The sequence below is a fragment of the Genypterus blacodes genome, unplaced genomic scaffold (genome assembly GCF_046128005.1).
Source record: "Genypterus blacodes isolate CSIRO-AG114 ecotype Tasmania unplaced genomic scaffold, CSIRO-AGI_Gbla_v1 ptg000076l_1, whole genome shotgun sequence".
Classification (NCBI taxonomy): Eukaryota; Metazoa; Chordata; class Actinopteri; order Ophidiiformes; family Ophidiidae; genus Genypterus; species Genypterus blacodes.
In genome coordinates, this window is record NW_027466885.1 from 2,373,587 (window position 1) to 2,395,240 (window position 21,654).

General features: G+C 42.2%; 2 protein-coding genes and 2 non-coding genes across 4 annotated transcripts; all 4 read right to left on the bottom strand.

Moving 5' to 3' along the window:
- Positions 1 to 4,358: 4,358 nt before the first annotated feature.
- On the bottom strand, positions 4,359 to 4,430 carry trnaw-cca (transfer RNA tryptophan (anticodon CCA)). Its single transcript has one exon. It is a non-coding gene; the product is annotated as a tRNA-Trp (tRNA).
- Positions 4,431 to 6,148: 1,718 nt separating this feature from the next.
- trnaw-cca (transfer RNA tryptophan (anticodon CCA)) lies at positions 6,149 to 6,220 on the bottom strand. Its single transcript has one exon. It is a non-coding gene; the product is annotated as a tRNA-Trp (tRNA).
- A 6,620-nt stretch (positions 6,221 to 12,840) lies between these two features.
- Positions 12,841 to 17,205, bottom strand: tubb6 (tubulin, beta 6 class V). Its single transcript, XM_076157910.1, has 6 exons — positions 17,090 to 17,205; positions 15,556 to 15,664; positions 15,100 to 15,210; positions 14,844 to 14,959; positions 14,505 to 14,633; positions 12,841 to 14,216 (listed from the first exon to the last, which is right to left on the bottom strand). The coding sequence occupies exons 1-6, from the start codon at positions 17,144 to 17,146 to the stop codon at positions 13,398 to 13,400; spliced, it is 1,341 nt and encodes a 446-aa protein (XP_076014025.1). The 5' UTR covers positions 17,147 to 17,205; the 3' UTR covers positions 12,841 to 13,397.
- Positions 17,206 to 19,121: 1,916 nt separating this feature from the next.
- On the bottom strand, positions 19,122 to 20,703 carry crygn2 (crystallin, gamma N2). Its single transcript, XM_076158316.1, has 5 exons — positions 20,683 to 20,703; positions 20,240 to 20,331; positions 19,893 to 20,049; positions 19,350 to 19,495; positions 19,122 to 19,257 (listed from the first exon to the last, which is right to left on the bottom strand). The coding sequence occupies exons 1-5, from the start codon at positions 20,701 to 20,703 to the stop codon at positions 19,122 to 19,124; spliced, it is 552 nt and encodes a 183-aa protein (XP_076014431.1).
- Positions 20,704 to 21,654: the final 951 nt, after the last annotated feature.

Sequence of the window (21,654 nt, forward strand, 5' to 3'; positions counted from 1 at the left end):
TCTACATGTCAATTCATTTCTGCCATAATTAGCTCAGTTAACTTGCAGAACTCGGCCTGAGCCTCAATTTAGGCTTTATGAATATCTGCTCTCTAGCACGCAATTAGCTACTAATCAATGACCTGATCCAAGAACATAACCAGGATCTGCTCAATGGCTTAAAGTTGATGACGTAATGCCACTAAGTGAAGCTGCTCCTCCAAATAATACTTGCGCGCCTTCTGACTAGTTTTATTTGCGACTCAACCTTACCACCAAAACATGCAGCAATACAGACTTCTTATCTTTTCAGTTATTAATTCTAAACCCGGCACTTCCTACTAGTTCATGGTCTCTAAATTAAGCAAACAACTTCTAAATTCCTGTTATCCACTGCCTTCCTTTCCCTCTACACTTTAATCGCCGAAACATTTACTCATGCCAGCAACATCAGAGTGATTAGTTGGCCTAAGCTTAGTTTAGGTTTAGCCTCAGCTTAGCCTAGAGGATGTGGTTTAGCAGCTGATTCTCTGGTCTAAGGCTGTAATCATACCTGTGGTTTGTTTGCTCTGTTCCGAATCAGGGAATAATGTTAACAAACAAACCTTGATAGGATTTGTGTTCATACCATAACATTTACAGGCCATCCAGAGTTGTTGTTATGAATCTCTTTTTTCATAACGTATGCAGTACAGCAAGAGAGTTGTAATGGTTTAATGAGACAGTAGCTTTCTCTCTGCAAACACCGCCATTGCTCCACTGAGCAGCGGAACGACTGCAGTAGTCTCAGACCGGTCGATTTGGTCCGGACCCAAGTGTGATTGCAGTGTTCACACATGCCCAAACAAACCAATCTAGGGAGGTAAACGCTCCAGATTTGAGTCCAGCTTTGAGTCCAGCTTTACATTTTCGTGTCTGCATGCTTTCTCCTGTGCTCCTACTAACCATCCCTCTGGCATGCCAGGCCCCTGCACCCTGAGTGTTCCAAGGAAAAGTAAATCTTAGACAACTGGATTTGCTGGTAAAGGCTTGAAGACGTTTCACCTCACCCACAAGGCTTCTTCAGTTCTGATGATCGGATGAGAGGTGAAAACGCCTTCAAGCGTTTACCAGCAAGTCTGGTAGTTGGCAGTTGTCTAAGATCTTTTTTTCCTTGGATTCCATGACCTGGATGACTGAGAACCTTCGCAGACTCCCTAGGTGTTGTATCCCAGATCCCCTGGCTGCTGTGCTGTCTCCACACTAACCCTTACCCTAACTCTAACCCTAACCCTAACCCTATCATCTGAACACACCTCCACACATGTTCTTCATTAGATGCTCTGTCACATATGCATGCTTGGTCAATGGCCATGCCTTGAGCTGGATCCTAGATCACATAGTGTACGTGTAGACCCCCACATATGTAAATGCAGTCCTGTCTCACTGAGCCCCACCCCCACCCTGAAGACCACTCTAATGTCTGCTGCTCTCACACAGATGAGAGGCAGGCAGCAACAACTGCAGCCAGATGTTTGGTCACTGGTCACACTGAGACAGGGAAAGGTAATCTGTCACACACACACCTGTGACCCTGACCCATGCACAGGTTAACTGATACAGAGACTGGAGGGATGGTGGTGGTCCGATCAGGTAACAATACTCCTGTAAAATGTTCACTAGGCTTTGGTTTGGCTTTGGTCTGTCTAATGTGTCAGACCACTCGGGGCTCCATGCAGAGATTTCTGGAAGTTATTAGAGGTGAAAGAGTGTGTGGTTTTATGTTACATTACACTTATTATCAGACCCTCAACATGAACCCAAGGACACAGCAGTTATGTATGTGTGGATGGACGTGTGAGTGTATGTAATCCAGAGCTCAGTAAACAGTTTCATATGTGCCAGGCCCCTGACAGGACTGCACACACACACACACACACACACACACACACACACACACACACACACACACACACACACACACACACACACACACACACACACACACACACACGTTCTCCCCACATCACTTCAGTCTAATCATCCAGCGTGTGTGTGAATATTTAACAGTCTGCTCTTGGTGTAATTTCACATCTGAAGAGGCGGTGATGAAGATGTGCAGTGGCTCAGGGAGACAAATTTAATGTTCATAAAATAGATCAGTTTGGATAATCACTGACTTAGAATGAGAGAATTTAAGCTCTCACAACAAACATTCTGTTACTTTCCAAAAGAAGGAAATTGCTTGTGTAAAATTGAATGTGGAAGGATAAAGGAAAGGAAATGGAAAGAGGAAGAAAATCTACATAGGTACTTGTGTAAAGGTGATTGTTTCCAGTGCACACAACAAACCCAATGACCTGAGCTACGTACACGCAAGGACTTATTGCATTATTTTATACACACACGCACACACGCACGCATGTACTGTACAGTGGAAACATGTGTCCGTTACAAATTGATTTTCCTGCAGCTGAGTCAAAGCAGCAGCTGAGGCCAGAACCACCATCACTTAATCTACATATCAAACTCATCAATTCCAAAATCACTCTGATGCATCACACAAAATCTGCCCTAGCTGCTTTTCTCATTTCATATCACAATAATGATGCATGTGAATGTTTGCGATTGCTACTCATTTAAAAACCAGAAACCCTGATACAGTCCACAACAAACTCTGCAAACGATTTGTGTCTGGGCCTCACTTTTCCCGATGAAACAGGACAAAGCTCCTCCCTAAACCATGGTGGAAAACTGGAAAACCATTTTTTTTCTAAAATATGATCTCCCTCTGGTCCCCCTCACATGATCTAATGGTCAGGGTGAACAGGACTATAAAAGTGCTATAGTATTATTCTGGATATTCATTTCAAGCCCAGTTTTTAGATAAGTAGAGTGTCAATAAAAGTCCACGCTTATTTGTAAGTATTACATGACGACGCTGTGCCACTCTTTCTTGCAGTGATTCTGGTGAAAATGGAGAAAAGGTGTTTGTCCTCAGGGGTAAAGGTCAGGAAATGTGACTCTGTGGTGTGAGCAGAGGGGTTACAGCCTGCAGCCTCGGGCCCATGTAATGTTACACCAACAGTTAGTTTGACCTTTTGACCTGTCTGGGTCAGGGGTCGTATGGGTGAACATTCCCTTCTTTTACTCTCCATCTTTCCAAAGGGCTGTTCATATTGGTCTTTGAATCTGCCCTGCATGCGATACCGGTATGAGCAGATCACACTCCTGAAGTGACCTAGAGACCTGAACCATGGAGCTCATGAGGCTTCACTTAGGTTTTGCAACTGTGACAGTAAAGCCTCACCTCTACAAATGGTTTAGATTGATCTGTTGTTTAATGACATTACAGTGTGGAATCACAATATAAACAGAAATTCATACAAAAGGGCTGGAAGGTTTGCACTTGAAACCGAAACAACAACAAAACTTGACTGAATAAGTTCTATGTAACGTAAAATAAAGTAAATGTTGTCAGGTTTCAGGCGTTTAGAGACAGATGAGTTTTATCTGAGGAGCCTGGAGGCCAATTCTTTCATCTTCAGCTCTTTTTAATTAATCTCTCCACCAGCATACCAAGCAGCCGCCAGCTCCGACTCCCGCAGGCTCTTTCATTTATCACTCCTGCCCCGAAAAAAAACAACCTTCATTACAGCCTGGAAGACGACAAGAGCATAGAAACACTGAGGACATTTGTCACGCTGCTGGACCGCAGCTCGTTTCCATGGCCGCAGCCTTTACTGCCATCTTTAATTTCACTTCTAATGGGTTTTAGAGTGGAAAAACAAAAAACATAGATAAAATTGTGTATTTCCGAAAATAATGGAAATTTTTACTCACTTGTGATATGATCCATTTTTTTTTCATTTGTCATTTCTCTATGTAAACAACAAAACAATGCCTCACTGACAGAATGAGGATTCTAGAAAGATCTCACTGCTAGCAAATGTGTCTAGTATATTAAACTATCCACGGCTGGGAGAATACAGAAGAACAAAACAATCTTTGTTCCAAAAAGCAATTTGCAAGTTCAAATAGTTACGGATAAAATAGAAAAAATTCCAACAAGTCCTCCAAAGTGCATTTCCTTCTCATATTTAGTATTCAGGTGAAGGTTGTTATAAAAAATACAGAATACAGCTAGATGGTCTAAGTCAAAGCCAAACTGCGGACTCAGGACCAATATTTACGGTTAATGAACCTGTGTGTGTGTGTGTGTGCTGTCTTTCTTGGTCACACTCCAGAGAATTCAATATCTAAGACAATGTTGAGGATTTGCGCAACATGTGACACAACAATGCAAACACAATATATAAATATGTGTGTGTGATCAGTCCCTGTGTCATTGGTGTTGAGATTAGATTTCTTATATTCTGGGGCAAATTTTTGTAAAGTATTGACCTTGACGTGATTTGAACACGCAGCCTTCTGATCTGGAGTCAGACGCGCTACCGTTGCGCCACAAGGTCACACAGAAGACAGTATGATGTATATTTACTGTATACTGTAAGTGGAATACAGCTATATGAAGCATCACAGTAAATAAACAGTATTACAGTACAGTGCGCACACACACACACACACACACACACACACGCACAAACTGCGGTTTAAAATGTAATTCTAGGTGCAACATGTTAGACATTCATGTTAAAGGTCTGGAATCCTTTCACATTTCTCCTCTGATAGAAGGCCTCTGACTTTGCTAAGATTGTTTTGTGAGCATTTGATATCTGTATCTAGTACCTTCCTCATCTCTGTAGTGTCTAAATCCACTGCACAGCTTCTTTCTCTCTGCCCAGTCTGGGAGATGCAATAAGAGAATCTTACGAGACTGCGAGCCGCTTCAATCTCCCCGAGTTATTTTCTAACAGACTGCCTCCACACCTTTTATTTGCTTTCATTCAGTTTCATCATGGTTTTATTCCCAGAGAGAGAGAAATCCCTCCATCTTTATGATTTGTTTAGATTTGTTCCATCATCGTGTGTGTGTGAGTCCTCAGGTGAATGCTGGAATGCTGCCAGGCGGTTGCTATGGCGTTATAGGTGATGTTATATTCTTTGGGTGGTTGCCAGTGTGTTCTTTGTGGTCTTTGTGGTCTTGTTCTAGTTGGTTTCTAGCGTGGTTGCTGTGGCGACTGGGTAGTTGTTTGGGTGTATGTACAGTATGTGGCGTGAGTTCCTATCTAATCCTACACAATCACAATCAAGCATTTTGTTTCAATGTATGAGGAAACTTGGAATGGGACACAATTTGTCCAGAAGATGGAAGAAGAACTGTGGATTATTTTAAATTCGTCTCATTTGTGTGACTGATTGCTGGAAAAATCCTGAAACTGGTTCATTTGCACTGGCAACCTCCCTCGGGTTGTTTTTCACTTCTTTCCCGGCTTTGAGACCTGATTTTTATTTGAACGCTGGCTTTTATTTCAGCATTTCTGGTCTTTATCTTACACTACAACTCAATCCCCAACTAACAAGAGCATTTCTCCAATATGTCTGCTTCTTTTCTGATGAAAAGAAATTGCCCCAAGAAAGAAAAAAACCTTCAAAGTGGAGCAGAGTGGAGTTCAAATCACAGCAGATCACAGAGCAGACGGAGAAAAATAAAAGAGAACCATGAAATATTCAAACACTGAGTCCGGCTGAGGCGCAGATCTCTTTATCTGCACAGTCTATCATCGTTATGCACACAACATGTTATCTGCTGGCACCATCTCACATACATCCATCACTTCACCTGATCTCTCCACACCATCTGCTATCCCACAGCTTCCCACCGTCTACAAGCCTCCAATCAGATTGATGATTGAAGATGATGTAGAGGTCACATAACTCTTGGTTTAAAGAGCCAATCGGAACAAATCTCTTGTATTGTTTTTGCCTTTCTAACTAAGGGCAAATTCTGTGGAAAACATGTACATATATATGTTTTTCGTGTATTATTCCTCCTACACGTGTGATGTAATCCATTTTAAACAGCTTAGTTATCTCACATCCTCAGGCCAGATTTTCTCGGTGCTTTGGTACATTTCTCTAATCATCCTTAACTTCTGCAAAACTTTTAAGGACTAAGTGCATTTCTGAAAACATATATACAGAGATTGATTGCAAGAGACTGGACAGGATTCACATTTACCAATAGAGTTAAGAATAGTTTATCCTAGGGCAAATTTTTGTAAAGTATTGACCTTGACGTGATTTGAACACGCAGCCTTCTGATCTGGAGTCAGACGCGCTACCGTTGCGCCACAAGGTCACACAGAAGGCAAGACTAAGATCTGAGTAAGATTTCAAAGAATATGTGCATACGTGTGTGTGTGTGCATTATAGTAATTAAACAGTATTACAGTAGACTGCACATTGTTGGGTTACAGACCTGTTCTGTCTACGAGACGTTGAATGTTTGAGGCTTCTCCCAGTTGTTGACCCAGTTGTTGTTCTGCCATTGTCAGACCTGTAACACTGTGTAGTTCTCTCTCTGTATGTGCTTGAAGGTTCACTATTAACACTATTCAGATTATTGCACTATGTAGTATGTGCGTGTAGTGTGTCTTTAGGTCTTAGTCTAAGATATCATTCATGATGGAAACTTGAATGATAGGCTGAGAGGGTTTGGTTTAGTTTTACAGCAGGGCGGAGCTGAAGTACGTTCACAGCCTGTGTGAGAAGAGACATCTGATAAAATAAAACAACAACACAGAGATTTCAGTCTTTGTCCCCTGCTGTCACAAACTCTTTTTGTTCTCTTGTTTGGCCTTTTACACGTCCGCATAAACACGAGCAAAAGGACAGAAAGGAAGAAAAGGAGAGCATGAATCCGTTTCGGTCCCGAGGTGACGGCTTGATTGTCCCCGACCCAAAAAGAAAAAGTGCTAAATAAAAGCAGTAATGTCCTCGCCTGGAGGAAACAGTGACAAGGCCTCAGAGTGTGATGGCAGGGGGACAAAAGCTCAGAGCAGCTCAGACCTGGAGACAGAACAGGACGTCCTCTCTGTAATCTGAATACTGATGGGCCTCATTTTCAAACAAACACAACCCGTTTCCAATAAGAATCTATTTGTCAGAGGAGTAGAAAGATTCTCATGCAGGACGACATCAAAGACAAACTGCACAGATCAACAGTTTCTTCCTCTTCTTCATCTACTGGCACTCTTACGCGATCGGTCATTTAACCATTTAATCATGTCGTTGAACATCTTTGCTCATTGTTTGATCTTCTTTTGTGTGGTTTTGACATCGAGCAAGTACATAGATGAAGTCTAAATAGTTAAGATCGGAGAATTGGAGTAAGCGATCAACAAAATGGTGGAAATCAGATTGTTTTCTCTTCCTGTCCAGAAGTTCAGACTTGCATTAATCAAATCACCGAGTAAGTAATAGTTCAGATGGTGTTGTTTCTTTAAGCACTTCTTTCTGCTCTAGGACATTAGGAGCTGGAAGTCCAGTAAAAAGCCAGAAAAGTCCTCACACACTATAAAACAGTTATTTTTGGTGTGTATCCATCACACTGACTCGAAGAAACAAAAGATCTTTGTTGCCGAATGTGACCTGGGCTCGCGCGGGCACTCACACACACACACACACACACACACACACACACACACACACACACACACACACACACACACACACACACACACACACACACACACACACACGCACACACACATTTAAGATTTAGCCTGTAAAAAAAAAGAAAAGAAGGAGGCAGTCAGGATCAGATCTCAGTCCAAAGCCGGAGGAAGCCATGAACTGTGACGTGTGTGTGTGTGTGTGTGTGTGTGTGTGTGTGTGTGTGTGTGTGTGTGTGTGTGTGTGTGTGTGTGTGTGTGTGTGTGTGTGTGTGTCAGCAGTGTGTTAATGCTCTACAGCCACAGTAAAAGGTCACAAGCAGTTAAGCAGCAGGTTTTCTGGTTTTCACTTCAGCACATTTACATACTGAAGTGCAAGTTTAAGCTACTATTTGCGTAATTTTTCATTATTTGTTTCACTATTTCTCTCCTCTCTTTCTTTGTCTGTCGCTCTCTCTCTCTTCCTCTCTCATACACAGTCGCAAACATACACTTTGTCGTTGTGTGAATGATCGTTTTAGGCCGGACAAAGTGTTTTTGCTGTGAGGCTTTTGCAGTATTGCGCCCGCACACACACACACACACACACACACACACACACACACACACACACACAGACACACACACACACACACACACACACACACACACACACACACACACACACACACACGAAACCTGAGCTTGTGTAAAATAATCCATGGATGAATTGGCACACATAGCTGGTGTGTGTTATGGTTCCTCCTCTTACACACTCTTCTACTCTGTCATCCTCTGAACTGTGACTTCATGCTCACTGGCAGACGAGCGTTGGCCTGAAAGTACAAATGAGTAACGAGAAACCAACAAATCCATCAACTTCTACAGATGTTTCAGCCAAACTGTAGTTTCCATAGAGACCTGCTTCTTTCTAACAGACCTGCACACGTGACCTCATCATGCTCAGCTTAGAGTGACGTTTATGATCTTAGCGTGCAGCTTTAATCTACAACAAGAGGGTCCTAAACCTTTGGAGACACTCAGGCTCAGCCCAAACTCTCTGTATGCTTCTTTCTTCGTCGCCATTTTGGGCTTTTGTTTGGTTTCACCCATCACCTGGACTCATGTGCTGACAGATGCAGTCTGAGGGCTCCACCCCCTGGTCAAAAGGTGTTACTGCAATTGAATTCATAAGCAGGGGCAGGGGCTTCATTCTACTTATTGATTACTCAGATATACAGATGAAATATCATCAGCAAATTAAGTTATATGTTATTTTATCCTGCTGCAGTTCAGATAAATGAAGATTTGCAATTTAAAATGTTTGTTTTAAATGTGCAGGAGGCCATTTTCACACTGACATGGGTTTGAATCCCACACCGACCCTGGCAATACCTCTGTGTAGTTTACATTCTCTCTCTGTGTCTGTGTGACTTAACCACGGGTGCTCAGTTTCCCCCCGTTCAACAAAAACGTGAACCCGCTGCATTTCAGAGTCATTTTTAATAGAATCCAAGAAATATGTTCAATCAGCTTTTTCCAACCTCCTTATGGACACTGACTGAGGCCGGATGCGACACAAGGGACTGAACCAGATGCAGAATACTGTTAAAATACTGATGATGCTGCTGATGAAATGTCTGACAGCAGTGATTTCACGCACACACACACACACACACACATGCAGAGAGAGAGAGAGATGGTTTATAATAATGGAATTCCACGCTCTCCCCTGCCTCTCATAGCTCAGCCTTGAGTTTCCTGTGAGGGAAATATCAAACCGCAGCGTGAAATAGATGAGACAGAGAGGCGGAGCTGTGGGTGATAGGAGCTCCAATTCACAATCTCAAGCCTCAGGATGTCACATTTTGGTATAGATGGTGTGAGTCTATGTTTGGTATCCTGGAGCACAATAACAGGCTGACAGGGTTTATAACTGCATGAATCATTAATGAATGAGTTTGAGTGAACTCTTTACAAGCCTGTGGAACATCTGAGGTTATTTCAACCCGTTTCAGATACAAATAGATACCTAAAGGTGGGGCTATTCCATCCAGCGCCATTCCTTCTTCCTTTCTGATGGCTCAATCTCACTGGTTCAGCTCATCACAGCACTGACTCAAAGGTGACTGTTTCCTACACAAGGAGAGCGGTTACATCCCTCATCCCTCATCCCGCAAATAATTTGTAGCCGTGCATTATTTTCCTTAGCATGCCCCCCCCCCCCCCTCCTCTCCCCTTATTTCCTGCTGCAAGAAGATGATTTTCACATGCGTACAGCCTCAGTGGACAGAAACGTTCCAAAAAACACGTGCTGCAAAAATAGTAAAAACTTACATCTGTACGCCAAATTACCTGAAATTTCTTCTCCGAATTATTTTTGAGACATTTTACTGTGCAAGTTGACAATTTTCTGAAACTAGTTGATTTGTATAGAAGGTTTAAATGTTTTCCAGTGCATTCTGGAGCTGCGTCACTCGTCATTACGCACACGTGCTGGCTGAGTTCCTGCTTAGACAGCGGGACCACCGATCCCATGACCTTCCCAGATGGAGATTTATTTGGAAAATCCTCCTTTTTGCTGCGCATTTGGAAGCTGATATCATAACACAAACACATGGGTCACATTCCCGTCTGTGCTGCAGCCACATGTTTCACAACTGCACTTAGGTTTTGTTCACATAAGTGTTATTATAATTACATATATCATCAGAAAACAGGCGGCTTCCTCCTGAAGTGGAGTTTTGAGATGTTTACAGTCGGCGTCTTTGAGCAAATAAATACAGCAGCAGCACAGAGAAGACTTTGTATATTTTCATATGGATTAACATGTTCAGCCTCATTTCCCTGGACACACACACTACACACACGCTAACATATGATCACTGTTTAACATGGCTCATTACCTGTGTTATGACTGTCATTGTTTACTCCAGACTATAAACTTTTTAACAGTAACACATCCTGCCTCAGTGCTGAAGCTGTCTAAAGTCTGGAATGAGCTGATTCGGTGGATCCATTTGTCTATATGACGTCATCAAAACACACACACACACATACACACATGCACAGACAGACACGTTTTGTTCTGTTTTGGCAGTCGGAGCAAGACGGAGCTCGCCTGACGGAATGCGACACCATGGAGGCACATACACACACACACACACACACACACACACACACGCACAAATCCATACGTTAGATTAGATACCCAGGTCTCAGTTCTTTCGTGTGTGTGTGTGTGTGTGTATGTGTGTGTGTGTGTGTGTGTGTGTGTGTGTGTGTGTGTGTGTGTGTGTGTGTGTGTGTGTGTGTGTGCCTGACAAGCAAAAGCTGTTACACCCAAAGAAAAAGTAGAAAAAGGGGCAAAGCAGAGAGGCTAAAGGCATAAACGAAGAAGGGAAAGGGTTAAAGAAAGCAGCAAAGAGAAGCAGCGACATAAGCAGTGAAATGTAGAATCTCACCTTCTGACCTGCAGAGGAGGGACAGAGTGTAACACCTCCTGCTGTGCTGAGTTCAATAAAGTTACAGCGAGTGACTCAGGCGGAGTTTGGAGGAAATTGAAAAAGGATTCAAGCGATTAAATGATGCTGTTGACTTCTCAGATAATCAAACGTGTGTGTGTGCGTGTGCATGTGCGTATGTGTGTCTGCACTGTAATTGCTGATGATTTGATATGCTCCTTTACCTCTATCCTTGCTTTTTATCTTTTTTCTTTATTTAAATATTCTTATTTCCTCTAAACTCTTCTTCACCATGAGTATTGTGTCTTTGGATACATTTTGTGTGTATTTTTTACTGCCGGTGTGTATTTACTTGTACTTGTGAGGGGTGCAGAGTTTCAGTTTCCCTTTCAAGTTATTTTTTCTTTTCAGAGGAAAATAATCACATAGAACTGTCAATGTGTTTTTCTCTGAACTTAGTTGAATATGTATGAATTATTCATTTGAATAAATCCATGAATTTGCATTGAATATACTTTGTTGAGACATGTGCGCACACACACAAAATATGCTTCCAAAGAAACCCTGCAACCCTCTCAAAACGCCAGAAAAGGTGTTTTATTAGGAATATATTTTGGGCTTCATGCTCGAGATAAGTGGTGGTGCAGCAGCAGCCCCTTGTGGTTATTTAAGCAAATCACAGGCAAGGTACTAGGAAGGAATTAAGTCGAAAAGGTACAATTTGAAATGGAATTGGTGAGGATACATGGAACGGAGAGGAGACGAGAGGAGAGGAGAGGAAAAAGCAGTACTAAGTTATAGTTCAGCTCCATTTCCATTTCTCATATATTTGTATAATATATTAATTATTTCATTATAATTGATTGATTAATAAATGCGCAATAAAATATAAATAAAATGGTGAGGTGGTTTTGGTTAAATGCTTACTTATGCAGAAACACACACGCACGCACGCACGCACGCGCACACACACACACACACACACACACACACACACACACACACACACAGGCCTGAGCGAAGCATTCGGCTTTGACAGTGACTGGCAGAAGCTAATCCTCGTCCAAATACAACTTCTGCTAAATCAGCTCTGACACACAATGAAACCACACACAGATTAACTAAATGTTGACGGGGGGGGAATTCTGCCCTCCGCCCTTGTCTTTCATGAGGCGGTTTGGGGGACGAGTCAGGTTCAGATCCCAGTACTGACAGGATGATTCACTCACTACAAACAAATGTGGACAGAGATGGAGTCCTTTTGTGGACTGAAGCTGTAAACAATTCTAGATTAGTTTCTTACAGACTACCGGATTAATTTGACCCAAACATTGAGTCTAAGCTGCTACTTTGCTGCTTTGTTTTAGAATTAGGACTGACACACTCAGAATTCCAGGTGTGAGGACGCACCGCAACTCCCTCCCTGTTCATTTCAGTGAAGATGGGCGTGTTGCTCGTGTTTATAGTCACAAATTGATCCCCTTTGTTTTGCCTCACACAGCATTCAGTCTGTTCTAATCTGCAGCCAGTTAGGTGAGATTGACTTCTCATTCAGGAAGTGTTAAGGATTGTAACTACACTTGCATGGTTTGAAAGATCAACATCACTTAGAGGTCAGAGGTCACCAAAGCTGTGGTGAATGATCGGGTGTGAGGTGTAAACAGAGAAGGCAGACTGTTGGCTGACACACATGTGAGTGTCTGCAGCCTGTGAGGTGATTGTGTTATAATTTGTGGACTTTCCTCACTCCAGTGTTTTATATATTTACTACATATACTGTGTCACCTGTATGTTCTGCAGACAAACATACAACACAACTCACTGATACACTTTGGAATACATCTTTATTCTAATCGCTCAGGTCCGGCTCACATATTAGAAAATAAACACACAAAAAACACCAAACTCACTCAAACACAATACAGTACAAAAAGTGTTTAGTGTAAGTTTAATGTCTCTGTATGTCACTACTAACACTCTTTAGTCAAATGTAGTGAAAATCCTGCAAATAGAATAAATGAAATGACAGAATGTTGTATGAATATTTCTACACTGCATCGTCTAAAGTATCTTTATCTTAATCTTAATCTGTGAGGGTTTGGAATGAATCTTTTGGTTCTGTACAGTTAGAATGTCTTGTCCGATATTTGAACAAAATGTAAAATGGTCAAAAAAAATACTGACAAATTCTTCAGATTTCTTTCTTGGTCTGAACACCCAAACGTTTCATTTTAATCGTTTCAGTTCAGCAGCAGCAAATTATTACAACAATGAAATGATGCAATACCCTGAAATACAGACGATAACCCAGACTGTCCACTGAGTGGCGCCGTAAAGGAAACATGATCCGATCAGTCCCTTAGGTCCTTTGTGTCCTCATTCTCCCAGTTTCCAGCGGTGGTTCATGTTCTTGCTCTCTCTACTCAATGATCTCGTCCTCCTCGTCCTCAAAGTCCTCTTCGTCGTCGTTGGCCGTGGCTTCCTGGTACTGCTGGTACTCTGACACCAGGTCGTTCATGTTGCTCTCTGCCTCTGTGAACTCCATCTCGTCCATCCCTTCGCCCGTGAACCAGTGCAGGAAGGCTTTGCGACGGAACATGGCGGAGAACTGCTCCGAGATCCGCTTAAAGATCTCCTGGATGGCGGTGGTGTTGCCAATGAAGGTAGCGGCCATCTTGAGCCCCTTGGGTGCGATGTCACAAACGGCTACCTTCACGTTGTTGGGGATCCACTCCACAAAGTAGCTGCTGTTCTTGTTCTGGATGTTCAGCATCTGCTCGTCCACCTCCTTCATGGACATGGGCCCTCGGAACACAGTAGCAACGGTCAGGTAGCGTCCGTGTCGTGGATCGCAGGCGGCCATCATGTTCCTTGCATCAAACATCTGCTGTGTGAGCTCGGGGACTGTGAGCGCTCTGTACTGCTGGCTGCCTCGCGCTGTCAGAGGAGCGAAGCCCGGCATGAAGAAGTGCAGTCTGGGAAACGGCACCATGTTGACGGCCAACTTGCGGAGATCTGCATTGAGCTGACCAGGGAAGCGTAGGGAGGTTGTGACCCCACTCATGGTGGCTGAAACCAGGTGGTTAAGGTCACCGTAGGTGGGTGTGGTCAGTTTGAGCGTGCGGAAGCAGATATCATAAAGAGCCTCATTGTCTATGCAGTAGGTCTCATCAGTGTTCTCCACCAGCTGGTGAACAGACAATGTGGCGTTATAGGGCTCCACCACTGTATCTGAAACCTGAATGGAGGGAAAGAAGGAGCCAGAGGAGAGAAGAGGGAGGGATGGAGAGGATAAGCAAGCAGCTAAACAAACACCAGCCTCCACTATAAGACCATGTACTCATCAAGAAACCACAAAACCCTAGAAAGTGTTGCTTTCGCTCCTCATGTGTGTAGCATCACCAGGGTCTTAGATTATGCAACAACCCTGATCTCTTTCAACCATGGCCTTTGGAAGACTACCAGCAGAGGAACACTTAAAGATTCTGGCATGTCACAAACACTTCCATATATGACTGATGGGTACCTTGGGTGAGGGCATGACGCTGAAGGTGTTCATGATGCGGTCTGGGTACTCCTCCCGGATCTTGCTGATGAGCAGGGTGCCCATACCTGAGCCGGTACCTCCTCCAAGAGAGTGAGTCATCTGGAAACCCTGCAGAGACACAGCTAAGCTTTTACTTGCACCAAGGAACCGCTAGTTAGTTTAAGTCAATCTACTTCATTGAAATTGGACACAGATTGAGATAAGTACAGATAATCATTTACATCAATTGTGGTTATTTGGCTCCTCCCACTGTTTTTTTTTTTTTAATCAACCAATGAGATCATGTCTGCTTCCAGAGCTTCACGTCTTGTTATTTACCTGGAGACAGTCGCAGTGCTCACACTCCTTCCTCACTATATCCAGGACTGAGTCAACAAGCTCCGCCCCCTCTGTGTAGTGACCTTTGGCCCAGTTATTACCGGCACCAGTCTGGCCTGTAGACAATTAATCAGAACATTAGGGAGAATATTTCTGTGTCTCTGTTTCTTGTTATTGTACTGAATGGATATGCGGCAGAAAATATGTCAACAATACGATGAAAAGCACACAAAGTCAAATGTAAGGTGAACTTTACCAAAGATGAAGTTGTCTGGTCTGAAGAGTTGTCCAAAAGCCCCTGAGCGAACGCTATCCATGGTTCCTGGTTCCAGATCGACCAACACCGCCCGGGGGACATATTTATGTGCTGCACACACAACAGGACTGTTACATTCTGGTTAAACATACAAAGATCAGTTCACAAGTATATTCTAGAGGTTCAAGCTGTGTGGGCCTGTAAAGTCCTTTGAGACATTGTATGTATATCATTTATAACAAGGATCCTCATGCTGATGCTATGGGAGAATGAAATGCACAACAACAATCAAACAAACTACCAAACTGAGCAAACACACACACACGCGCGCACACACACACACACACACACACACGCACGCACGCACACGCACACGCACACGCACACGCACACGCACACGCACACGCACACGCACACACACACACACATTCACACACACTATCTGCATGTACTTACAGGATGCTTCGTTGAAGTAAACATTGATACGGTCCAACTGAAGAATGGAGTCTCCCACATAGTTTCCTGCAGGGTTGATGCCGTGCTCGTCACTAATCACTTCCCAAAACTGAGCCAATCAGAAACAGCAAAGGAAAACAAAATGATAAGACGAAGACAGTTACAGCATCCCATGTGTGTGAGGGAGAGTCAACTATTAGTGAATTATCTTATTATATACTTTAACTGTACATTTCACAGCTAACTTTTGGGAATCAATACTTTTCATTATCATTCATTGTCAACTTGAATTTTGGAGCCATCCCCAAATTTCAAGGTTATTCCAGAATTTGTCTCTGTGTGACATTTTGGAGTTATTCTCAGTTTTGCCGAGTCAGACTCTTCACTACAACTCCTTGACTTTGAACTTATTCATTCTAGTTTATTTATCAGGTTTTTAGGTTTACCCATGATATTTCTGGGCAAATCCACTATTCCACAATTTCCTCAATTTCCTCAAGCAAACCTTCACCCAAGTCCCATCTGCTAAATTTGACACAACTCCATGAAGACATCCTGCTGGCACACAGACCCTGCTGGAAACAGAACCTCCTTGGCAGAGGTATCAATCCAAGAAAATATCTCTTTTCATTTAACAGGCTTGGATTTCTGTCTTACCCTGTTTTCAGACACTTATCTACATTTTCACTATAATACTGAGACAGTTGTGTGGTTAGTCAGGGCCTGTGTGTGGGGGGTGGGGCGGGGGTGCAGCGCTCAGTGGCCTAGATTCCTTGAATAGTCTCACAGTGGTACTGAGTTCACTTCACTCCTTCATGTTACAGTGAGAGTCAGTTCAGCTCATTCATTCTCTCTGATTCTAGAACTCTTGTACTCTAGAAAAGTACCCAAAATTACGCAAATGATGTCGTAGAAATATTACATATGATACCAATATGAGAAAACTTCTAACTTCTAAGTACCACAAGTTTGGAAGTTACATCTACGTTACAGATATGCTGCAGCAGATACATGTCAAACAAATATGAGAGCACGCCAAAGAAGATACAATCCCTTAAAGTCTTTTCGAATATTACTGAAACTTATGAGAATACTTAATGGTGTTACTGTGGCCTTACTGGAGAAAAAGCACTGTAAATAATCACTAATTCTGTTGTAGTAATTGGCCAATTCATGATCAAATTGAAGGAACAAATTACATTTACCTGATCTTAAGCTTAAGTGGAGCCATAGGAGGAAAATACCTTGAAATACTACATATTATACTACCACAGTTATAGGAATAATGAAGTGGTGATATAGGGGTGGGACCACAAAATACATCAGAATTAAATATCGTCAATATAATAGGATACTATAGGAACATACATAAATACTATAAATAATACAATAACTGCATTTACTTGTAAGTACTTGTAAGAACCCTTTATTTGTTAAGTGTTACTTGCAACTTTTCTGTTTACAGTTATTTCTGTAGTTTCAAGATTACACACATTTACATCTGCTAGGTAGTTGAACTAAACCCTGGACTGACCTTAGTCCCAATCTGGTTCCCACACTGTCCAGCCTGGATGTGAACGATCTCTCTCATCTTGTCTTTTCTTTTCTTTCCCTGGTTGCAGAAGATGTGTGTGTGTGTGTATGAGAGAGAGATCCACTGCTGAACTGATCTGACTACACACCACAGAAATGCACCAGCTTCATCTTCCCCTCCTGCAGCAGCACGTGTTCACAGGGCCACGCCCAGTCAGATCCTATTTCCATTCTCCAAACGTTTGGACCATTCAACCCCTCCACAAATACACATCCACTTTGTTTTAACTGTCACACAACTTTGCTTCAGTAATGAAAACAGCAACAATAAGAAAAATTAAGGTAACAAGTATAGTACATTATGCTGCGGTTCAATCATCTATAAAATTTAAATCATTCTTACATATAGAGGTTGTTTGGTACTTTTAATGGGGTAAATCTTCATAGTGAGTGTAGTTACATTTAGTAACATTTTGCTGGTATTGCTTTTGTGGTATTCCTTAATTAATATGCTTTCTTTCTTGTACGTGTTTCCTTTAATATTAGGGTTGTGTTCTTTCATCCTGGCATTGCTTCTATGGGAATGTAAGGATCAGAATCCTGCAGCAATGCATGAGTCAAATATTAAAAGAAAAGGACACATTCAAGTACATAAAGTAATACCAAAACGTAAAAGGTTATTCTGTTATAAGCTAATGTCTTTCACAACAGCAGTAATATAAGACAACACTTTAATGCTGTAGCTGGTCCAGGTGGTATGAAGTCGTGTACAATCTGTGACATTCTTTTTGGTTTTGATTGGAAAATGGAAGAACCTTGAATCAACAGTTTTCATCCTAAACATGTTAACATGCTTAACATGTGAATGAGAACATATGAGATTGTTCTTAGTTTTAGAAGTTATAAAAGGTTTGGATATTGTCTGAACATGCAGTCTATACTTTGATGCAGCATGAGTCAGCAGCTGCTGAGATCAAGAGACGTGTCAGTTTACAGCAGGAATTTATCATGGACATGTGTGTGTGTGTGTGTGTGTGTGTGTGTGTGTGTGTGTGTGTGTGTGTGTGTGTGTGTGACAGTTTGCTTTACATCTTATTAGGTCTCTGTCTGTTAGTAGTCCTCTTTAGCTTAAAACAGTCCAGCAAGATTTCTTCAACCACTTCAAATACAAATCAATTTATTCCGCAAATTTTCTAGAGGAGAATAAATTTCCGGCTTCCGTTTCACTGATCTAACTGATTGTGTACTTTTATGTTTTTATTTATAGTATGCATACATTCATTTTTCTTCCTGAGTTAAGCAAGTTATCATTCAAATGGGTGGTAGGTGAAGAATACACTTTATGAATGTGTTAGAGCACCTTTGCCGTCCTGTGCTTCCAAATGTGTCTGGAAGCAGAACCTTATGTGTACTGTGTTTACTGTGACCACATAGACATGAAGGTCTGCTAGGGGCCGTGTGACGTCAATACCCTCTGCTGGTCGCGTCAGTCCGTGCCCGTGTGGACAGACAGATTTTTTTTTTATGAACACTATGTGGAGAGTTGTGTCTTATTACATTACAGTACTACAGTATTACAGTACTGAAGTATGTTTTGGGAGGATTCATACTTCTACATTCTACATGCTACTGTAAAGTATTATTACAGTAAGTACTATAAGTATATGTATGAATTCCGAACAAATTACTCTAAACCTTTCAAATGACTTTTTTTAAGGGGTCCCTGATATTGTCTCTGATTAAAACACCACAAACTGTTTCAATAAATATTCTGTCAGGTTGCAAGATTGTTATTTCATTTCATATTTCATAATGTCAGTTAACCATTATGCCACATTTAATCTTTTCTGGACTCACACACACACACACACACACACACACACACACACACACACACACACACACACAGAAAAAGCGTTTCATAAACAACACGTTTGTTATTTCAGTCTGGTTTTATTTATTGTACATGAATACAGCAGTGGTAAAAGGTAGGGATGCTGAAGGAGGATGTTTGGTGTAAGAGGTCACAGTATTTAGAAGTAGTTGGCGACCCTGCGGATGGACTGGATGTTGGGGTTCTGGGCCTGCCACTCATTATGGCTGGAGTAGTTTCCACGCTCCACGATGTACATGCGACCACGGAAGTTGGGCTCCTCGTACATCACCCAGCTGAGCATGAAGAAAATACAGCAGGTAAGTGAACAGTTTGGAGAAGATGTAAATGTGGACATGAGTGTGTGTGTGTGTGTGTGGACACTCACGCTCCGTCTCCGTAGACCTTCACAGAGTTGATGCAGCTCTTGGAGAAGCCACGGCTCTGCAGGAAGGGACAGTCATCGCAGATGTCCACACACTGGCCGGAGAAGTTACAGGCATCGAACAGCTCAATGCGGTAATGCTCTCCGTGCTGAAACACAAACACACAAGCATACATGTTTAATTATGACAGACAAAGTTGGTCATGTTGCTGCTATTAGGGTCCTGAACAGGATTTTAGATCAAACTGAAATCATTAACCCAAGCCCTGCATTAGAAAAGCAGCTCCCTAGGTAATTGGTATCTTGTGAAACCCTTTGGAACTTCCTCATTCTTTGCTGGCCACCTCTGAGACACGTTTCACTTCCACTTTGAGGTTTGTATGACTATATTTCGTAATTATTTCCCACCTGAGATTGGACAACAAGGATGGGATTGTGCAATACCTAGCACAGAGATGTTGTTCTTCTTTGTTTCTTCTACTTTTTCATAACAAAGCAATAACTTTATACAGATACACGCTTCACAAGTCTTTTGGTGGTCTTTACCATGCGGATGGGCTTGCAGGATCCCATGTGGTCATTGTGGGAGTTCCACCTCTGGAACTCAGGGTACTCTCCATGCTCCAGGATGTACTGCTGGCCCTTGAAGTCGGGATGGTCGTAGCAGATCCAGGCTCCACTCTCCACACGAATGGAGTTCACCCTGAAAACACAAAGAGTTTGGGTGTGTAATGATGATCATGTTTCGATAACTAGTTCACTAATACCAGTCAGTCACAAAGTTGTAGTCAGTATGTTGATTAAGAACCTAATAGAATAGATCGAACAGAACAGAACCAATATGAAGGTGATTCTTAGAAAGGTGCCCATGTCTTTGTGTTTTTCTTTCTTACCTGTTCATGAAGCCACGGTCCTGGAAGTTATCACAGTCACCTCTGACCTCCAGCTTCCTGCCAGTGAAGCACTTGCCCTCATAGAAGCAGATCTGGAGGATAGGAAGAGCAACAGAATTAGTCAGTGATCTCCCAAATCATTTTTTTCAGTTTTTCTTGCTGTTGCGTTTTGGGCCAAAAAATGAAGAAAGAATTATAAAAGAGAATGTGTTTGTCAAAGTTACAATATGATAGAAATTAACAACCTTTAACTAAGGTGTTAGTAAATAATGCCATTGACGTTGGCAGTGCCGATTTTGCCTTTGAACTCTGCTGATCCAAAAAGTGTCCAAATTTTGTGGTATTTTCATTTTATCAACGATTCACCATTAGCAGCAGAAATTCAGAGATTTTGGAACATTTTCTTTTCAGTGACCAGCTGGTTGTTACTGCATCTTACTCACCTTTCCTGAGTACTGCGACATTTTTACCCACTGGTTGCTATCAAACCCCACACACAGTGTAGAAGAGAAAAAGTTGGAAGCCCATATATATACAGGTGCTGGGTGAGTGAGGGGAGACGTCCAGGCCGCACGGACAAAAGACCAGGCTGCTGACCTCCACACTTTCCCTTCATACCGAGCGCTCTGCTGATTCTGCTGTGTGTGTGTGTGTGAGTGTGTGTGTGACAATAGAATGTGCTTGGTAGTGCTTCTATACAGAGGGACAGTGAAAGGACCTATGTGCAGCCTTACTTAGTGTTTGTGGTATTTCTACTCATGTACACCAACTGTCTGACCGTCCTAAACCACAAAGTGCAAATCCAAATTGCAAGTCCAAAGTCATTTCCATTATTCTTTCCTATATTCTTTTGTATATATTACTTTCCCCTTCTGTCTTTCTCTCTGGCTTCTTTTAGGGGTTGATAGATTGAAGCCACTTCTCCTGTCACACCTGAGCAAGTCCCGCTCAGGTGTGACAGGAGAAGTGGCGCAAATAGTGTGAAACAGTATAACGAGTTAATGTAGTGCTAATTCAGTAAAAGGAGTATAAAGCAGGCAAAGGTCACAGCAAGATGTCTTTGTGTAATAAAAATTAAATGGACAAAAAACTAAAACACTACCGGAACATTCTAAAGGACATGCCATGGTGCCGGAGGTGGTTCCAATTAAGTGCTGTGGTTGCCGAGGTGTGTAAGTTGTTTTGTATTAGGATTATTATGTTTTACTACTGGTAGCAACAGAAGTAGTTTATTATTATCATTAGCAGAGGCCATAGACAGCTGTGTATAGTATTAAGTAATATGCAGTAGTAGTAGTATTTGTCCTACTACATTCTATGTGCAACTCCTGTTTTAGGTTGTTGTCAGGTACAACATACGTACAGTGTTCCATAGCAACCACAGTATGCACCATGGTAACTGTAACTACTTGAAA